This window comes from Schistocerca gregaria, chromosome 2 (genome assembly GCF_023897955.1).
Source record: "Schistocerca gregaria isolate iqSchGreg1 chromosome 2, iqSchGreg1.2, whole genome shotgun sequence".
Lineage (NCBI taxonomy): Eukaryota > Metazoa > Arthropoda > Insecta > Orthoptera > Acrididae > Schistocerca > Schistocerca gregaria.
This window is the reverse complement of record NC_064921.1, coordinates 386,766,021-386,781,199: the sequence shown is the minus strand read 5'-3', so window position 1 is coordinate 386,781,199 and position 15,179 is coordinate 386,766,021. Positions and strand designations below refer to the sequence as shown.

Sequence of the window (15,179 nt, the reverse complement as noted above, 5' to 3'; positions counted from 1 at the left end):
ATCTGGTCTTAATTATTTTTGTACTATACTGTGGATAATCTTTCATATGCGTAATTATGTTTAGTACCTGCTCCATGGACAACGATTGGCCTTTACTACGTTTCGCTAGAGACGGGATTTGTAGCTCCCTGTCCGACAAGGATGATGAACATGGCTCCCCTTCTATGATGGTCGTAAACCCATCTAATCGACATTGATAATCACGAGATATCTAATAACGCGTGCAGCATCTCACGGAACGATGAACTGCAGTCCCATAGGCAACGATCCTGTCGAATTCAGGCACGTGTTAATACATTTATTCAGCTTACACGAGACATAACACAATATTCACACAAATAACCAAGGTTCAAATACGATTTCTGAATGGAAAAACCTTCGTATAGCCATTCCTTAACCTACATTCAGAATGTAAATTTCCTTACTCTAGCTACATCGTGCGTTTGCTCTGAAATGCTAATTATTTCCAAGTCCAAGCATGTAGTGCGCTTCATTCCAATTTGCAATTCGGTGCATGTCACATTCTTGGTGTTGCAGTTTTAATGACGAGCAGTGAATTTTGGGTACAGTGACAGAACAAGGTAACAGTCATCATCGGTTTCGCGTATACATTGCCTACTTTCAGAACACATATACTGTTAGTATGTGGCGAAATTCAAACTTTATCTTTTCCATCTTCTCTTTGGTGGCCCACTCTGCGGAACCGTGAAGCCTAGTACCTGTACAAAGATTTTGGCAAACATTCATCGCTCAACCGTTCTATATATTTCCAATTTTGACGATGTACTACCAACCAAACCCCCCAGATTCAGTCAGTCGGATCGGTACCAAAATGAGTACGAGAGCAATTCGGAAAATAAGGTCCGATTGGTCGCGAAATGGAAACAATATTATAAATCCTTTGAAGCTTTGCACCGCTGTGTTGGTCAGTGTCTCTAGGATGCCCGTCGAATGAGTCAGTTAGGCTCTTTGCAGTTCTCAGCGCACAGTGAGCGCACAAAGATCTGTCATGCACTTACTTCTTCAGTACAGTTCTCGGCCACACACTGCAGCGGCAATGAGGACATTCCTTCAATACTTTCGCTGGGAAGCGTTTGATGACCTACCATACAGCCCGAATTTGGCTCCCTCTGATTTTCATCTCTGCTCGAATGAACCGCTGGCTACGAAGGGAACATATTGGCAAAGACAACGAGCTGCAGTCAGGTCTAGAAGATTGTCGGAAAGTACAGGAGGCTGCTTCTATGACGAGGGTAAGGAAGGTTGGTACAACGCCTCGGCACATGTCTAAGGCGGGGCGGCGACTACATGGAGAAGTAGCTGGAAGGTATAGCAAACTGTTGCAAATAAAACATACTTAGGTTCCCATTTCACGGCCGATCGGCCCTAACTTTCGGAATAGGCGTAGTATGTCGACATAGTATCACCCAAAAGACCAAGATAGCTTCTGCTGTGTGCTGTCATCCAGGAGAGCGTGCGGTAAGTAGTAAGTAACACAAGACCTAAGGGGCATAGGAAAAGCATAACTGTGAGCGTCTGTCGTGTAGAGCTCCCGTAGGGAAGTTGGTAGAGCGTTAGTTTGTCGTACCAATGGTCCCGAGCTCAAGACCTGGTCATGCTGTTCAGTTTTCACGCTACTGCCACTGCTGCAGCTGACAGTGCTGTTCTACGATATGAGTGAGAACAGTGCTTTTACATGTCAGGAACGTGTTGTCCCATATAAAAGTTTCACACGTACTACAGTCCAAAAACTGACATGAACAGAGCTTGAACTCTGGAGCCTTGGTACGACAGCCTAACGCTCTGCCAACTTCCCCAAGGTAGCTCTACAAGACAGTCGCTCAGAGTTACGATTCCTCTGTCGACCTTAGGTCAGATGTTACTTACTGCGTACCGTTTACGCAGTCCGGCCCCGGTAGCTGAGTGGTCAGCGAGGGACTAGGTGTTGGGTTTTCCTAATCATTATCATTTCATCCCCACCGACGCACCCGGCGGTCTACCCGACGGGAGGCCCTAGTCACACGACATTTACATTTACCGTGTACGCAATTTCTCCTGTACGACAGCACATAGTACAAAGTATATCGGAGTTTTGGTTGATACTCCGTCCTTATATATCGTTTGGTGTCGATCTGACTGACGGACATCTGGTGGTTTAGGCATAAGATTTTGTCATTTACCTCGTAAACGCTGAGCCTCTGTCGTAAATCTTCATTTCTTTCGCTGTCTCTCTTTGCCACTCCACAACTGTCTGAAAAAATCTCTTTTAGATGTTTGTTCTTAACAATGAAGACCCACGCTTCACACCTACACTGACGTGATGGTGACGTGATACTCTTGTGGAACTTCTTTTTCCTTCATATTGTACACGTACCTTGTTAATACCTTGTTAAAGGTTTCAATTTTCCTTGCAGTGTTGTTATTGAGAAGCTGACAGTGTGCAACCAAGGAAAGTTAACAGGCTGATACGTTCAACAGATTTGTTTTAATGTTCCATTTGCAGCGAACTTGAAGTAACCAACAAATGCCGTAGGTTGTTTTATGGAGATAAATTCCAGAATTTACTCTTCCATTGCTTTATTCAATTGAAACAGAGCTCGCTGTAATATGCCTTCAGAATTTGTGACTTTTGCCTGATCGTCGGCAAACAACAGCGTCGTGTCAAAGCTATCGAGACTTATGTCACTGTCAAAACCCGTATTTAGACGTTTCGTTTTCCATTCTAGAATGGCGAGATGAATGTAGAAGTTAAATCATCGGGAAAGAACAGCCGTGTCGTACACTCCTATTAATGTTTTCTGAAATGGGGTCGTCTTGAACCGTTTTCCCCTAAAAGAAATAAAAATAAATGTATGACATGTCAGTCACTTCTCCGTAGGTAGATGTTTCTTCAAATTGCTGAAATCAAAGTCGTATTCGCAATTAATTTATTAAAATTCGCGACAAGTTTTGACTTTACAGCGTTCATCAGATGTTTTTAAAAACAAAATCTTTAAATATTATAATACAAGGAAATGGAATTGTTAAATGTACGAAAAAAAGCAAAAAAAATATCCGACACTAGACACTTCGTAAATACATATCACAAGATCAGGGGAAGTTTATTTGAAGATGAAGTAAACGTTAACAATTTTCGGATCTAGTGGCGCTTGTGAAATGACAGCTACAGAAAGTTAAAAGTTCTTTTTGTGTATATGGTGTTTTTTGTTTACATTTTTCGTTTTTAGAACTGATGATGGCTGCAAAGCCGAAATCAGTCATGAATTTTAATAAACTAATTGGTGAGGAACACTTTGATTTCTATCATTCAATACGTTATAAAGGTCACACGTCTACTCCATATGTCCAAGCGGCCTCATTTCGGGATGTCTTTCGTTTTCTCCAGACATGTCAAGAACCTCCTGGATGAACGAATAGGACAGCATCCACAGTACCTGACTGACTTTCTTGTCTCAGGGCTTTGAGACCGTCTACGTCACGAACCTTACCCAGTCTGTGTAGCAGTAAACCGCAGCCGTTATCGAGGCTCGTAGCAGGTTCACCCTGTGTTGTGACCTAGCAAGTGGAAGTCAGCAGCAACTAGCTCCGACAAGAAGCACGCCAGATCTAGCGTCCTTTGATTAAACCGAAAAAGCCACTAACAAATCGAAAAAGCCACTGGCTTAAAGTGGTGCTTAAATTAAGTAGAAACTCGAGGTTGCAAGGTGGAGGTGAGCGTACATGAATGTGACACTGTTAATTAGTGAACTAAATCCATGGATTTGAAAGATGCTTTTGCCATTCTTATAGGCAGGCTCGTTGTCCGACAAACGTTGCGTTGACACTGCACGACTGACGATAGAGAAATTGTAGCAAGCGCCATGTCACAGATACAGAAATGTAAACATAAGCGCTGCGGGTGTGTGAAGTACTGTTATCAGCCTACGAGCAGCAAGACTCGCCCGCCCTACAGATCACTGCCGCTCCGTTACTTCGTCTTCCGGAGAGCAACAGTGTGTGTGAAAGTGTGAAGGAGTCTGATACCGAAATACGTGTAGGACGGAGTGTTCAAGCAAGCAAGTGTACACAAACCTGGCACCTGGACGGCAGAGAAGCGCCAGTGCGTGACTCACGAGCACTGCGGCGCCGCCGAGCTGATGACGGATACTGCTGTTGCTAACAACATGCGCAGGTCATACGCTCGGCGTTTTTATTCGCCTGTAGCCCCAAAACCAATTCTCAAAACAGAGTTGCAGCCTCGCTGTAAATTTCTGTATTAAAAGAAAATTGAGACAAGGATTATGCAACCGAGTTACGCATGCACAACCCTTTTTCAAGTTGTAGAGACAACGTACTTTGTGTTCACGATAACTAGCGCTTGCTGAACAGAGGTTTCGGGAACATTGTACCTAACACGTGTCATTTCGGCGTTTCGGGAGTCTTACGAACACACAGTGTACATCGATATATCCATTTACGAACATTGAGAGGATGAATTTCTGTTGTAATATGTTTCAGATGTCGAGTGAGCGATGTCTTGGCAAACCACTCTGTGGCTGACAGAGACTAGTGTAGCACGGTTTGATATTTCAGTGCAACCACGTTTACCATTGTCATAACTAACGGACGTCTTTTGTTTCGTAATATCTAATAATGTGATCGTATACTTGGTCTGTGAGTACGAGGGTGGCTCGATAAGCCTGGTAAATTTTCGTGAAAGAAGGTGACATTTTTGTTGAGCCTTCATGCTTGATAAGCTAGATTACGCTATGAAACGTACAAAGAATTTCAACATATTTGACAGCACCGTCAAACGGAGCGAGAATTATAAGCGAATGGAAAAAAAAAAGAACGGCCGCCAGCCTAATTAGGCACAATAATCTGGAGACATATATTTGAGAAAAATTGGATCTCAGCTATTGAAGTTACTTTTGTTGAGATTTCCCTTTGAATAGCAACAAGGAGACAAACTGACACAGTGCACTCTGTACTGTGTGTAGCAGCAGTTACCAATAACACCCACACAACAGTAAATTATGGGGAGTAAAATTGCCACAATAATTAGCATTTCTTAAGGAAAATACCGAAACATGACTGCATGAAGTGCAGAACTAATTTTGGAAATGAGGGACTTCTATCTTGACTGACATGAATAAAACAAATAAAGATGAATAACATCTTAAATACACTGTCTAAAAAATGGTTCAGATGGCTCTGAGAACTATGGGACTTACCATCTGAGGTCATCAGTCCCCTAGAACTTAGAACTACTTAAACCTAACTAACCTAAGGACATCACACACACCCATGCCCGAGGCAGGATTCGAACCTGCGACCGTAGCAGTCGCGCGGTTCCGGACTGTAGCGCCTAGAACCGCTAGACCACCACGGCCGGCACACTGTCTAAGCTCCTCTGCATGTAGCAGTTTTCCTTAGTAAATGTAATAGCGCATTTTTGTTTAACAGGGGGACAATATGATGGGGACCCATAAACTGGTATATTTTCACTAAACAAGGTTCTTTGATTATTGCAAAAGTGAAAACTATCTCTAAAAGCTAGTCATTTCCTTAAATTACTTTGCAAGATAATAAAGTGCAACACTGGACGTAATTCATGGTGGGTACCAAAACTACACTATCTTTGAAAATGTGCGTGACTTCACTTTTAACAATACTACCGCAAATCGGTTCATTAAAGATTTATATGTACTTGTACTTTAATCACATGTGAAGCAGGTATTCCTCAAAATAATATTTACAGCTTCTTGCGTTGTAACCGTACAAAACTATATTTTATAATAAACTAAGGGTACATTAGCAAAAACCTATCCACTTAACTTTTATGGTTTAGCTTTTAAATAATTAAGGTTTTCACTTTCCTATTGATTGATCTTTGAATTTTTGTACTTAAATTTCGTGCCTTAACAATTACACTTGGAGTTGTCCATAAACAAAGCATCCAAATTTTACTCTAACTTTAACTTTTGCTATTCCTTTTACTTTAGACAAAAAAAAAATTACTTTTAAACGCATGAATGCCAGAATTGTTCATTTAAATCAGGATACTCGGTTTTAGTAGCACTTAGGTGAGAACCCTGCGTAGGTTCGTGATCAGGATTGAAGTTGTGGTTTCGAACACGAATTGACGTTTTATGTGATTCTTATTGAAACACACACAAGTTAGCTGGTCCATGTCAATATACATTACGTAACTGCGTGTATGAAGTCTGTCTAGCAGTGGCGAAGATTAGTGGCACGGGAAACGGAGGCTTACTTTACTCACTGCCTTGATGTGCGAATGATCTATAAAATCTCTTCTTGGCGTCGGATTTTCAACATATTAGAACCGTTCCATTATTCCGTGAATACCAAATAATAGCCAGATCCACATCGGAGACGAATCCCTACCAATGCAACTTCAAATTGCCTCTCTTAACACCGTCGAAGTATACGCTAAGGCTAGCCACACAATGCGTGCTGTTCAGTTCGACCGCCAAACCCACTCTTTACATCGCGCCATGCCGCTTTCATTGTGGAGGGGCTTCCCTACAGCGTTTACATGTTACAAATACAAGTGCCCTAAACATGAACCAGCTTTTAACAAACATACTTCTTTCATAAACATACTCATATTACAGTAATTTAAAATTCAACATATTCTTTTGCTTTTTTATATATAAATTACAGGACTCTAATTTTCTTGCAATACATCAAGGAGTTCAAACCACACAGAATTTACACTTCATAAATTGCAGATATACAGTTACTTTAAATAAACCTACTCTTAATCGATATAAGTGTTACAGACTCCATTATGGTTCATTGTTGGATCGTTTGACACTTGAGCTGCCAAGGTTGGCACGCAAAAAAGTGCTCTTTCACCAGGATAATGCACCATCCCACACATCAGGGATAGCGATGGCGAAAGAGCATGAATTGGGCTTTGAATTTGTTCGTCATCCACCCTGTTTACCAGACTCTGCCTGTTCCCTAACTTGCAACTTTGGCTTGCTGGAAGAGGGTTTCACCAAATGAGGAAGTGTGAGTTGCAGTCAATGAGTATTTTACAGAGTTTAACAAAATTTATTTTTCCGATTGGATGAAAAAGCTGGAGGATCCTTGGACAAAGTGGACAAAGTGTATATCCCTCAAAGGACACCTCCAGCCGGAAGCGACACTGTTTTAGAAGTAAACTATGTCATGGGTATATTTTTACTGTGTTCAAAGATTGGCATCTGAAAACAGTCTGTTTGCGAGCAGTCTTCTGGAGGTTTGGTGATGAACAATTGGTATGAAACGTAGATTAAGTAATCTTAAACATATCCGATGACGATGCACTGTTTTCCAGGTGAACGGTGTCAACGTGATGCAGTCGACGCATGTACAGGTTGTGGAGCTCATCAGATGTAAGTACATACAAGTTAGTTCTTTAGCGTGCAGATGGAAGTCCATGTGCTAGCGGAATTTGATTTTAGCTAACTATTGGTGATTCTCACGTGCATGTGCAAAGAAATTACTAACCTGCATGAGATTTTTTCCCCCTCTCTAATTCACGAATGGTGAGTGCGAAGAAATACTATCGGAAGGTGCCCTCTCTGGCTTTTAATTGCAATCTTATCCGATATGTACCACGCCTCTCTTGCCGCGCCTTCTGTTGGAGTTTGTCGAGCATCCCCTAAACGCTTTCGCCCTAACTAAAGTAACCCGTACGGAAGGTTAACTAAAGTAACTCGTACGGAAGGTGTCGCTCTTCATAGAATATTCTTTGCCTTCTGTGTTCATCCAAACTGGTAAGACTCTAAGAATCCTGGAATACAAAGCAGTGTGAAAGAATAGATGGAACGAGAATTTCTTCAGGAAAGATTATATTCTAGTAAGATTCATAGGATTAGCTATAGATTACAGCGATCCATCGAGCAGTAGGACATCTCTTCACCTGTCTGTGTACAACACGTTACATTTAGCTACATTCAGAGTCAGTACCAGTTTCTACACCGCCCATCCATCGTCTGCATTTCGCTACATTCTGTAAACGACGACATCGACTTAATACAGTCCTACAGAGCTTCCTATGCTAGCCACTAGATATTTTGTAATATACAGATATATCATAATTAACAGCTAAAACTAACACTAGTGAAAGTATATTACAAGTAAATACACTGCGCAACACAATTAAAGAATCAGTTCTTCGTAAACAGCATAATTGTTTTTCTTTGTGATTTAGAAATTTGAAATTGGACGCAAATGTGCCTATAGCCTTCCTGTGTAGTGAAGAAAAAGACTGGTGTCCTGCGACATCGCACTCGGGCTCGGCCACGCTTCAACTTGCATAAGAGTCGACACACGCGGAAAAAACAGGCTAGAGTTCGGGAAGTTCACATGAGATGAAAGGGGGGTTAATGATGTCGCACTGGAACCAAATTTCATTAATTCTTGAGTTTCTCCCGGCGTATTTGATAATCAAAATATCCACGGGTGTACTGCCGGTCTATAGTGTCCAACGGGCACAATATTTCGGCGATCAAACATGTCGCCATCATCAGGTGAACTGACGGACTGAGCTCCTGTGAACGTGCCGGCACGGAGATCCCTACACTATGGCTGCTCAGGGGGAACTGGGTTCGGTCGCGGCGGCGGCCGATTTAAATACCACGGCGGACAGAGCCATCACACCGACGTCATCTCAGACGCCGTCGCAATCTGTTCCACCGCGCTACCGTGGCGCGGGGCGCGGACGGCGGAGGGAGCGCGCCACGGGCGGAGGGTATTTAAATCGGCCGCCGCCGCGACCGAACCCAGTTCCCCCTGAGCAGCCATAGTGTACGGATCTCCGTGCCGGCACGTTCACAGGAGCTCAGTCCGTCAGTTCACCTGATGATGGCGACATGTTTGATCGCCGAAATATTGTGCCCGTTGGACACTATAGACCGGCAGTACACCCGTGGATATTTTGATTAAATTTCACTAAAATTCTGCCAAGCGCCATCGTAGAATTGTCACACAATGAGAAGGTCGTCGCACCCTGTCTTACCCACATCTCACCCTCCTTTCGACGCTTCTGTGATGGAGGTCAGAACCGCGTCGCCCAGCATTCAAATCACGAGGTATTCTTATGGGTTGATGAGGAAAGGAATTCATTGTCACCGCCGCTCAGAATCGACACGAAAATGCCTCAGAGGGTGGCCTAAGGGCGTCAGCGAACTCGTTCCTTCCCCTGAGGAACTGATTCTCACACGTTGAAACCCTACCTACGCTTCAACCCTTCTGTAAGGACATCGTGGGCCAGCAACACAATTGAACACGATCACATTTCTTTAGAGTGCAGTGCGACCACAATTTTTGGTCTGCTATACAGTGTGGACCTGCTAGGGACCGTTGAAAACCATTCTACAAAATTTGAATGTGATCCCAGACAGCGAAGGGTACTTACGCTTTTGAGTCCATGTGTTTTGGGCCTCTAATGACGTGATCAAGGTGGGATGCGACACTGACACGTAATCAATACAGCGGCAAAAGGTCCCTCTAAAGCCTTTCAGTGTGGCAGCACTCTCTGTACCTTACGCCCAAGTTTGTTGAGCACTTCAAAAATGTACCTGTACAGAGAAAATCCTTCACGAGAGTCCCTGGCGCCTGCAGACAGGCAACCATTTATTACCCCTCAGATCCTGCATGCCTAGTAGAAGGCGCCTAGGCCTCCATCGCGAGTTTTCCTTTTCAACAGAAACATTTTTAAAATGCTCAACAAGGATGTGTGGCTGGCACCGAGGGTATTGTGGAAGTGAGGGATCTTAGAGAAAGGCTTTGCCTTTCTATTCACACATGTCTCGATGTCACATCCGTGTGTAATTACGTCTCCGGAGAGTGCGAAATAGAAGGCCTGGAAAAGCATAAGCGCGGATTGCTGCTTTTGATGGCGTTCAAATTTCATCATATGGTTTTGAACGATCCCAAGTAGTTTCACACTCTACGACAGAGCAGAAACTGCATTCAGTTTGCACTATAATGGCGTGTGAACATTTTCGGTTAAGTTGCTTCCTTACAGAAGGGCTCAATCTTCTGGGTGGTGTCATCAGCATCAAAGATCGTCAAGAACGACGTCCTCTTGCTCGTCGTACTGCAAACATTAATTTTCGGCCGCGAATTGTGTGGGAATCAACGCCCCAAGAAAGGGGTAGCTTCACTGACGCCCTTTACGCCATCCTTGAGGCCTTTTTGTTTCGATTTTGTGCGGCTGTGTGTTTGAAATATTTCGCTCGGCCACTCATAAGAAAACCGCATGATTTCAACTCTGGGCGTCGCGATTCCGAACACTGCCACGGAGGCGTCAAAAGAAGGGGTGAAATGTGGGTAAGAGGGGATTTGACGACCTTTCCATCATGTGGCACGTCTGGGATAGCGTTTGGCAGAATCGTGGTGAAATTTGGTGCGAATGGGACAGCATTAATCCACCTTACACTTCACATGAACTTCTGGGTTCTGGCCTTCTTTTCGTATGTGTCGACGCCTTGCTATTTGAAGCGTCGCCGAATCCGAGGGTGACATTGCAGAGCGCCGGGCTTTTGCACCGTTACGGAGGAAGATTGTAGGCACCTGTCAGTAAAATTTCAATACGGGAAACAATTATGTGGTTTTGTAAAAGTGATTCTTCGGTCGTGTTGCAGAATGTAGTTCTAGTTAATGTTGAAACTTACTGCCAGATAAAACTGTGTGCCGGACCACGACTGGAACGCACGACCTCTGCCTTTCGAGGGCAGATGCCCTACCGTTTCCCGCGAAAGGCAAAGGTCGCGGGTTCGAGTCTCGGTCGGCATAGTATTCATGTGCTAAGAAGTTTGGTATCAGCGCACACTCTGCTACAAAGTAAAAATTTCATTCTAGTAGATACATGTCTAGGAACGAGACATTTACGACATAATTGCAAAAGTGTGGTTACGAGCCGCCACTGACTTCAGTATGAAATATTTTCATAGTAAGTACAAATGTATTTTGGGGAAAAAAGACCTTTTGATGAAGTCCCCATCTGATACGGCTCAAATTTCACTCATGACGTACATGCAATATTACTACAGCACGTTACATTTTACAATTTAATATACACTTGTAACTATTAGAGGAGATCTTACACATGCCCTCCACGCATTTGGATGCAATACTGCCCAAGTTTGTGCAGTGACTGAGCAACTATTTCAAACACTCTCGGGTGATATCGTAGACTTAACAGTTCGCTGCTCCATTTCTTCAAACGCGTCAGTGGGAGCGCTGCACACTTACAAAACCCAGAGGATTGAGGACAGGTGATATTTGGAGGCCAAGGTGCAGCCTGTGATCGACCCTTTATGCCCCATGTAGGTGCATTAAATGTTACCGTGGATCAGAAGCAAAATGGGCCGGTGCCCCATAACACACGCACTACCTTTCCTCAGGTTGCGAAGGGGAACATTCTCGATCAATCCTGGAATATCTTTCCGCAGAAACCGTAGTTTAATTCAAAGATTGTGTGAACCAAAGAAATGATCTCCTAGTACGCCGGACTAAACATTTAATGAGAAACATGGCTGATCTGGTGACTCGTGAACAGCATGACAGCTTCCCGTCAAGTTTGAGCGCAATTAGATGGGAACTTAACCGAAAAGTTTGTATTTCAAATAAATTGGCTCTTAAGTATCAGTTACCTCAGCCTGCCTGGCTAGCCGTGCAGTCTAATGCACTGGTTACCGAAATGGAAGGCCTGCCGGTCCCCGGCACGAATCCGCCCGGTGGGTTAGTGTCGAGGTCCGGTGTGCCGGCCAGCCTGCGGATGTTTTTTAAGGCGATTTTCCGTCTGCCTTGGCAAATGCGGGCTGGTTCCCCTTATTCCGCCTCAGTTATACTATGTCGGCGATTGCTGCGCAAACTCTTTCTCCACGTACGCGTACACCGTAATTACTCTACCACGCAAACATTGAGGTTACACTAGTCTGGAAGGAGACGTCCCCGCGGGGAGGGGGGGGGGGGGGGGAAATTGCTGTAGCGTGTTGTGTACTATTGAGGGCTCCCGCGGGGACGAAGCCTCTCCGTCGTTTCTAGGTCCCCAGTTCAATACATACATGCATCAGTTATCTCGCAAACGGCTCGTTTGCGGTTCCATCTTACAAGAATGTTTGCCCTTCTATTGTAGTATACTTTCACCTGCGACAGTTTTCTCTATTAAGTGTGGTGTACTTTGTGTATTTTAAGCAGTGTCCGCCGTACTACACTCACGTGGGAGACCTAGTTCCGCTCGGAGAAAAGTACGGAGAGCCTTCCGTCATATACTTGAATACACAAAGTTACGGGCACTCGGTGGCCGGCGAGTTCAAATGCCGCTGGTAGTAGGGAAACCCTCTGCTTTATGTTTCTCCTCGTTTTCCCGGAAGAGAGCGCCTCAAGACGGGAGGCAGTAAATCAGGCGCTTGAGGTGCGGCCCGTTAACCGGCGCCTTAGAAGCGGCTGTTTGATGTGACCTCCGGGGCCTTTTGTACGGCGTTTTATGTGCTTACGTTTGCACACATGCGCGTGTGTGTCCGCTGCGTCCACGAGAAGCTGGCGCGCGTGTCTCGCACCGACCGCCTTGTGGTCTCTTGCCATAACGTTGACGTATTGTGTGAGAAGTAGCGTTAGCTCGGTAATGAGCAGAGACTACTCTGCACAGCTTCTGTAACACACTGTTGTAATCGTAACAGTGCGTATGACAGCGTCTAACTGAACATTTGGGGGCTCGCGTCGAATAATATACGTCGTTTCTTTACAATTTCTGTACACACTAACGCAAACCGTCGCTGCTATATCAAAAAAGAAAAATTGTAATTCTGGGTAAGAGTAATTATAGTAAGAAAACCAAAATAATTGCAGTAAGGTTATTTTTAAATAAAGAGTTGCGATGCAGATCATATCAATGTTGTCGAATTATGTAACCCTCTCCTCATCTATCCCAATTGCACTCGTCGAGGTCTTCCGTCTGAAGACTGGTTTGATGCATCTCTCCTCGCTTACGCATCCTGTACAGGTCCCCTTTTTTCGGGTGACGTCATCTTCTTGAATAGTCCCTGCTATAATATTCGAAAGGAGGAAAATTTTGCATCTGAAATAATTCATTCAAGAGGATCTACGCTATCGGGAAACATAATGGCTGTAGTTTTCAGTTGCTTTTAAACGTGCCGCCCGATCAAAACAGAAAGGCCGTGTCGGCTTATGTTTCAAGCCCAAAACACTCATAATCCAGATTGTTCCCTATTATTACGTGGAAAGGTTGCTGTTCACTCCAACGTAATATTTGTTGCCACCTGAGGATAATTTTTCTCTACGTAAAACTACAGGATAGAGTAGCATGGAGAGCTGCATCAAACCAGTCTCAGGACTGAAGACAACAACAACAACAACAACGTAAAACTCGTCAAATCCGGCACAGATACGTTGATTTTCGCTGCATTTTACAAAATGCTAATAAATAAAAGTTACGTTACGAATCACTTGCCGTCGTTTTCTCCGGGCGATCATAATTAGTACTAGAAGAATTACTGCAGATCAGTCGGAAGCGAGCAAATCGCCATGCACCAGTGTCGCAGGGGTTGACAGCGTACAGGGGCTACTCCTGGCAGCACAGTACGAACGACGACGCTGTCGGTGCGGACTCTGCGATGATGTGGGCTCGGATACTCAGATAGCGACGATGTCGACGTAAAACAGTTCCTTCAAATCCTCGGTTTGCTTTCGGCAAAGCGACAGTCCTAGAGTGACTAAAGCACTTCTTGAACAATACCGTTACAACAGAGTGCTTTATTCAAATTAATTCGCACACGATGTAAAGGCATTGCCGTTAAACGAACAAAATTTAACAAAAAGTAATAGCAATTATATATTTAAGCGATACAGTAATGACGCCACGAATCACACCCGCTCTAAGATTTGCGATCGTTCATTGTCTTGTGAAGTCCCGAGGGATTCTATAACTAGCACTAAACACACTAAAAAAAATTGTGAGATTATTTCATTGAAAATGCTACAGAGACCCTGATGATGTGAAACAATAACGAAAAAACACTAGAGATGTAAGTGAAACATTTTTTTCAGAATAACAATTAATACACATTTTAACAGAACCTCAGCATAGTCTGTTTTAAATGTATTGAAATTATAATGTTTTAGTGGCAGGAATACCACTAAAATTCGGTATATTGCATTGAAGAATAGATTCTCACAAAGAGGTATGACGGAAATTTTTATACTTACTTTGGTTTCGTTAACATAGAAACCAAAGAGCAGTGGGGATGGATGACGAGGATTATGAAAGTAAATAGCCTTTGTCTTGTTCAAAGGGACTATCCAGCCATTTCCAGTGAACGGAGAATTGGCTATATCACAGATAGTACCTTCCGCCAAGCACCATTTGCACGTACAACTTTAATCCGCAAGCCACCTTCCAGTGGCTATTGTAGTCCCGAATGGTTCGCGGGGAGAGCAGTTGCTGGTAAATTGCGTTGTAAGGAATACAGCAACCAGCCACAAGTTTTATCGAAATGATTTTGTTACATCATTACTAGCTTTGGGCCTGAGCCCATCATCAGGTGGTAGGGTTGACTTCTTGCAATTTTTACATCTGTTTCCTAAAATACAACAAAATTTTGTGATGCATAGTTTACAAAAGATTTATATTTTTCCAAGTGCATCCTAAAATTTAACAAAATTTTTGTGATTACGTTGTCTTACACTTCCATATCTTAATTTATAAAGACTTTCTTCCTGAAAAGCCCTCCTTCACTTATTATAAGCCGAGGTTTGGTACTTATAAAAGAAAACCGAACCTCTGGCTTGTAATATGTGAAGGAGGGCTTTTCAGGAAGTACGTACAGTGTGTAGAGTGTGGTGTCACCGCCAGACACCGCACTTGCTAGGTGCTAGCCTTTAAACCGGCCGCGGTCCAGTAGTATACGTCGGACCCGCGTGTCGCCACTCACAGTGATTGCAAACCGAGCGCCGCCACACGGCAGGTCTAGAGAGACTTCCTAGCACTCGCCCTAGTTGTACAGCCGACTTTGCTAGCGATGGTTCACTGACTTGTACGCTCTCATTTGCCGAGACGATAGTTAGCATCGCCTTCAGCTACGTTATTTGCTACGACCTAGCAAGGCACCATTGTCAGTTTCTATTGATATGGCAAATCATGTAATGTCAAGAGCCTT

The 15,179-nt window shown here is 43.8% G+C and overlaps 1 protein-coding gene across 6 annotated transcripts in view; it reads left to right on the top strand.

Moving 5' to 3' along the window:
• Positions 1–15,179, top strand: part of LOC126320879 (rho guanine nucleotide exchange factor 12) — a 1,029,890-nt gene that overhangs the window by 181,455 nt on the left and 833,256 nt on the right. For all 6 annotated transcript variants that reach the window (XM_049994132.1, XM_049994128.1, XM_049994129.1 and 3 more), the window contains exon 4: positions 7,328–7,385. In XM_049994132.1, coding sequence (XP_049850089.1) covers positions 7,328–7,385 — 58 coding nt within the window. The remainder of the gene's footprint in view (positions 1–7,327; positions 7,386–15,179) is intronic.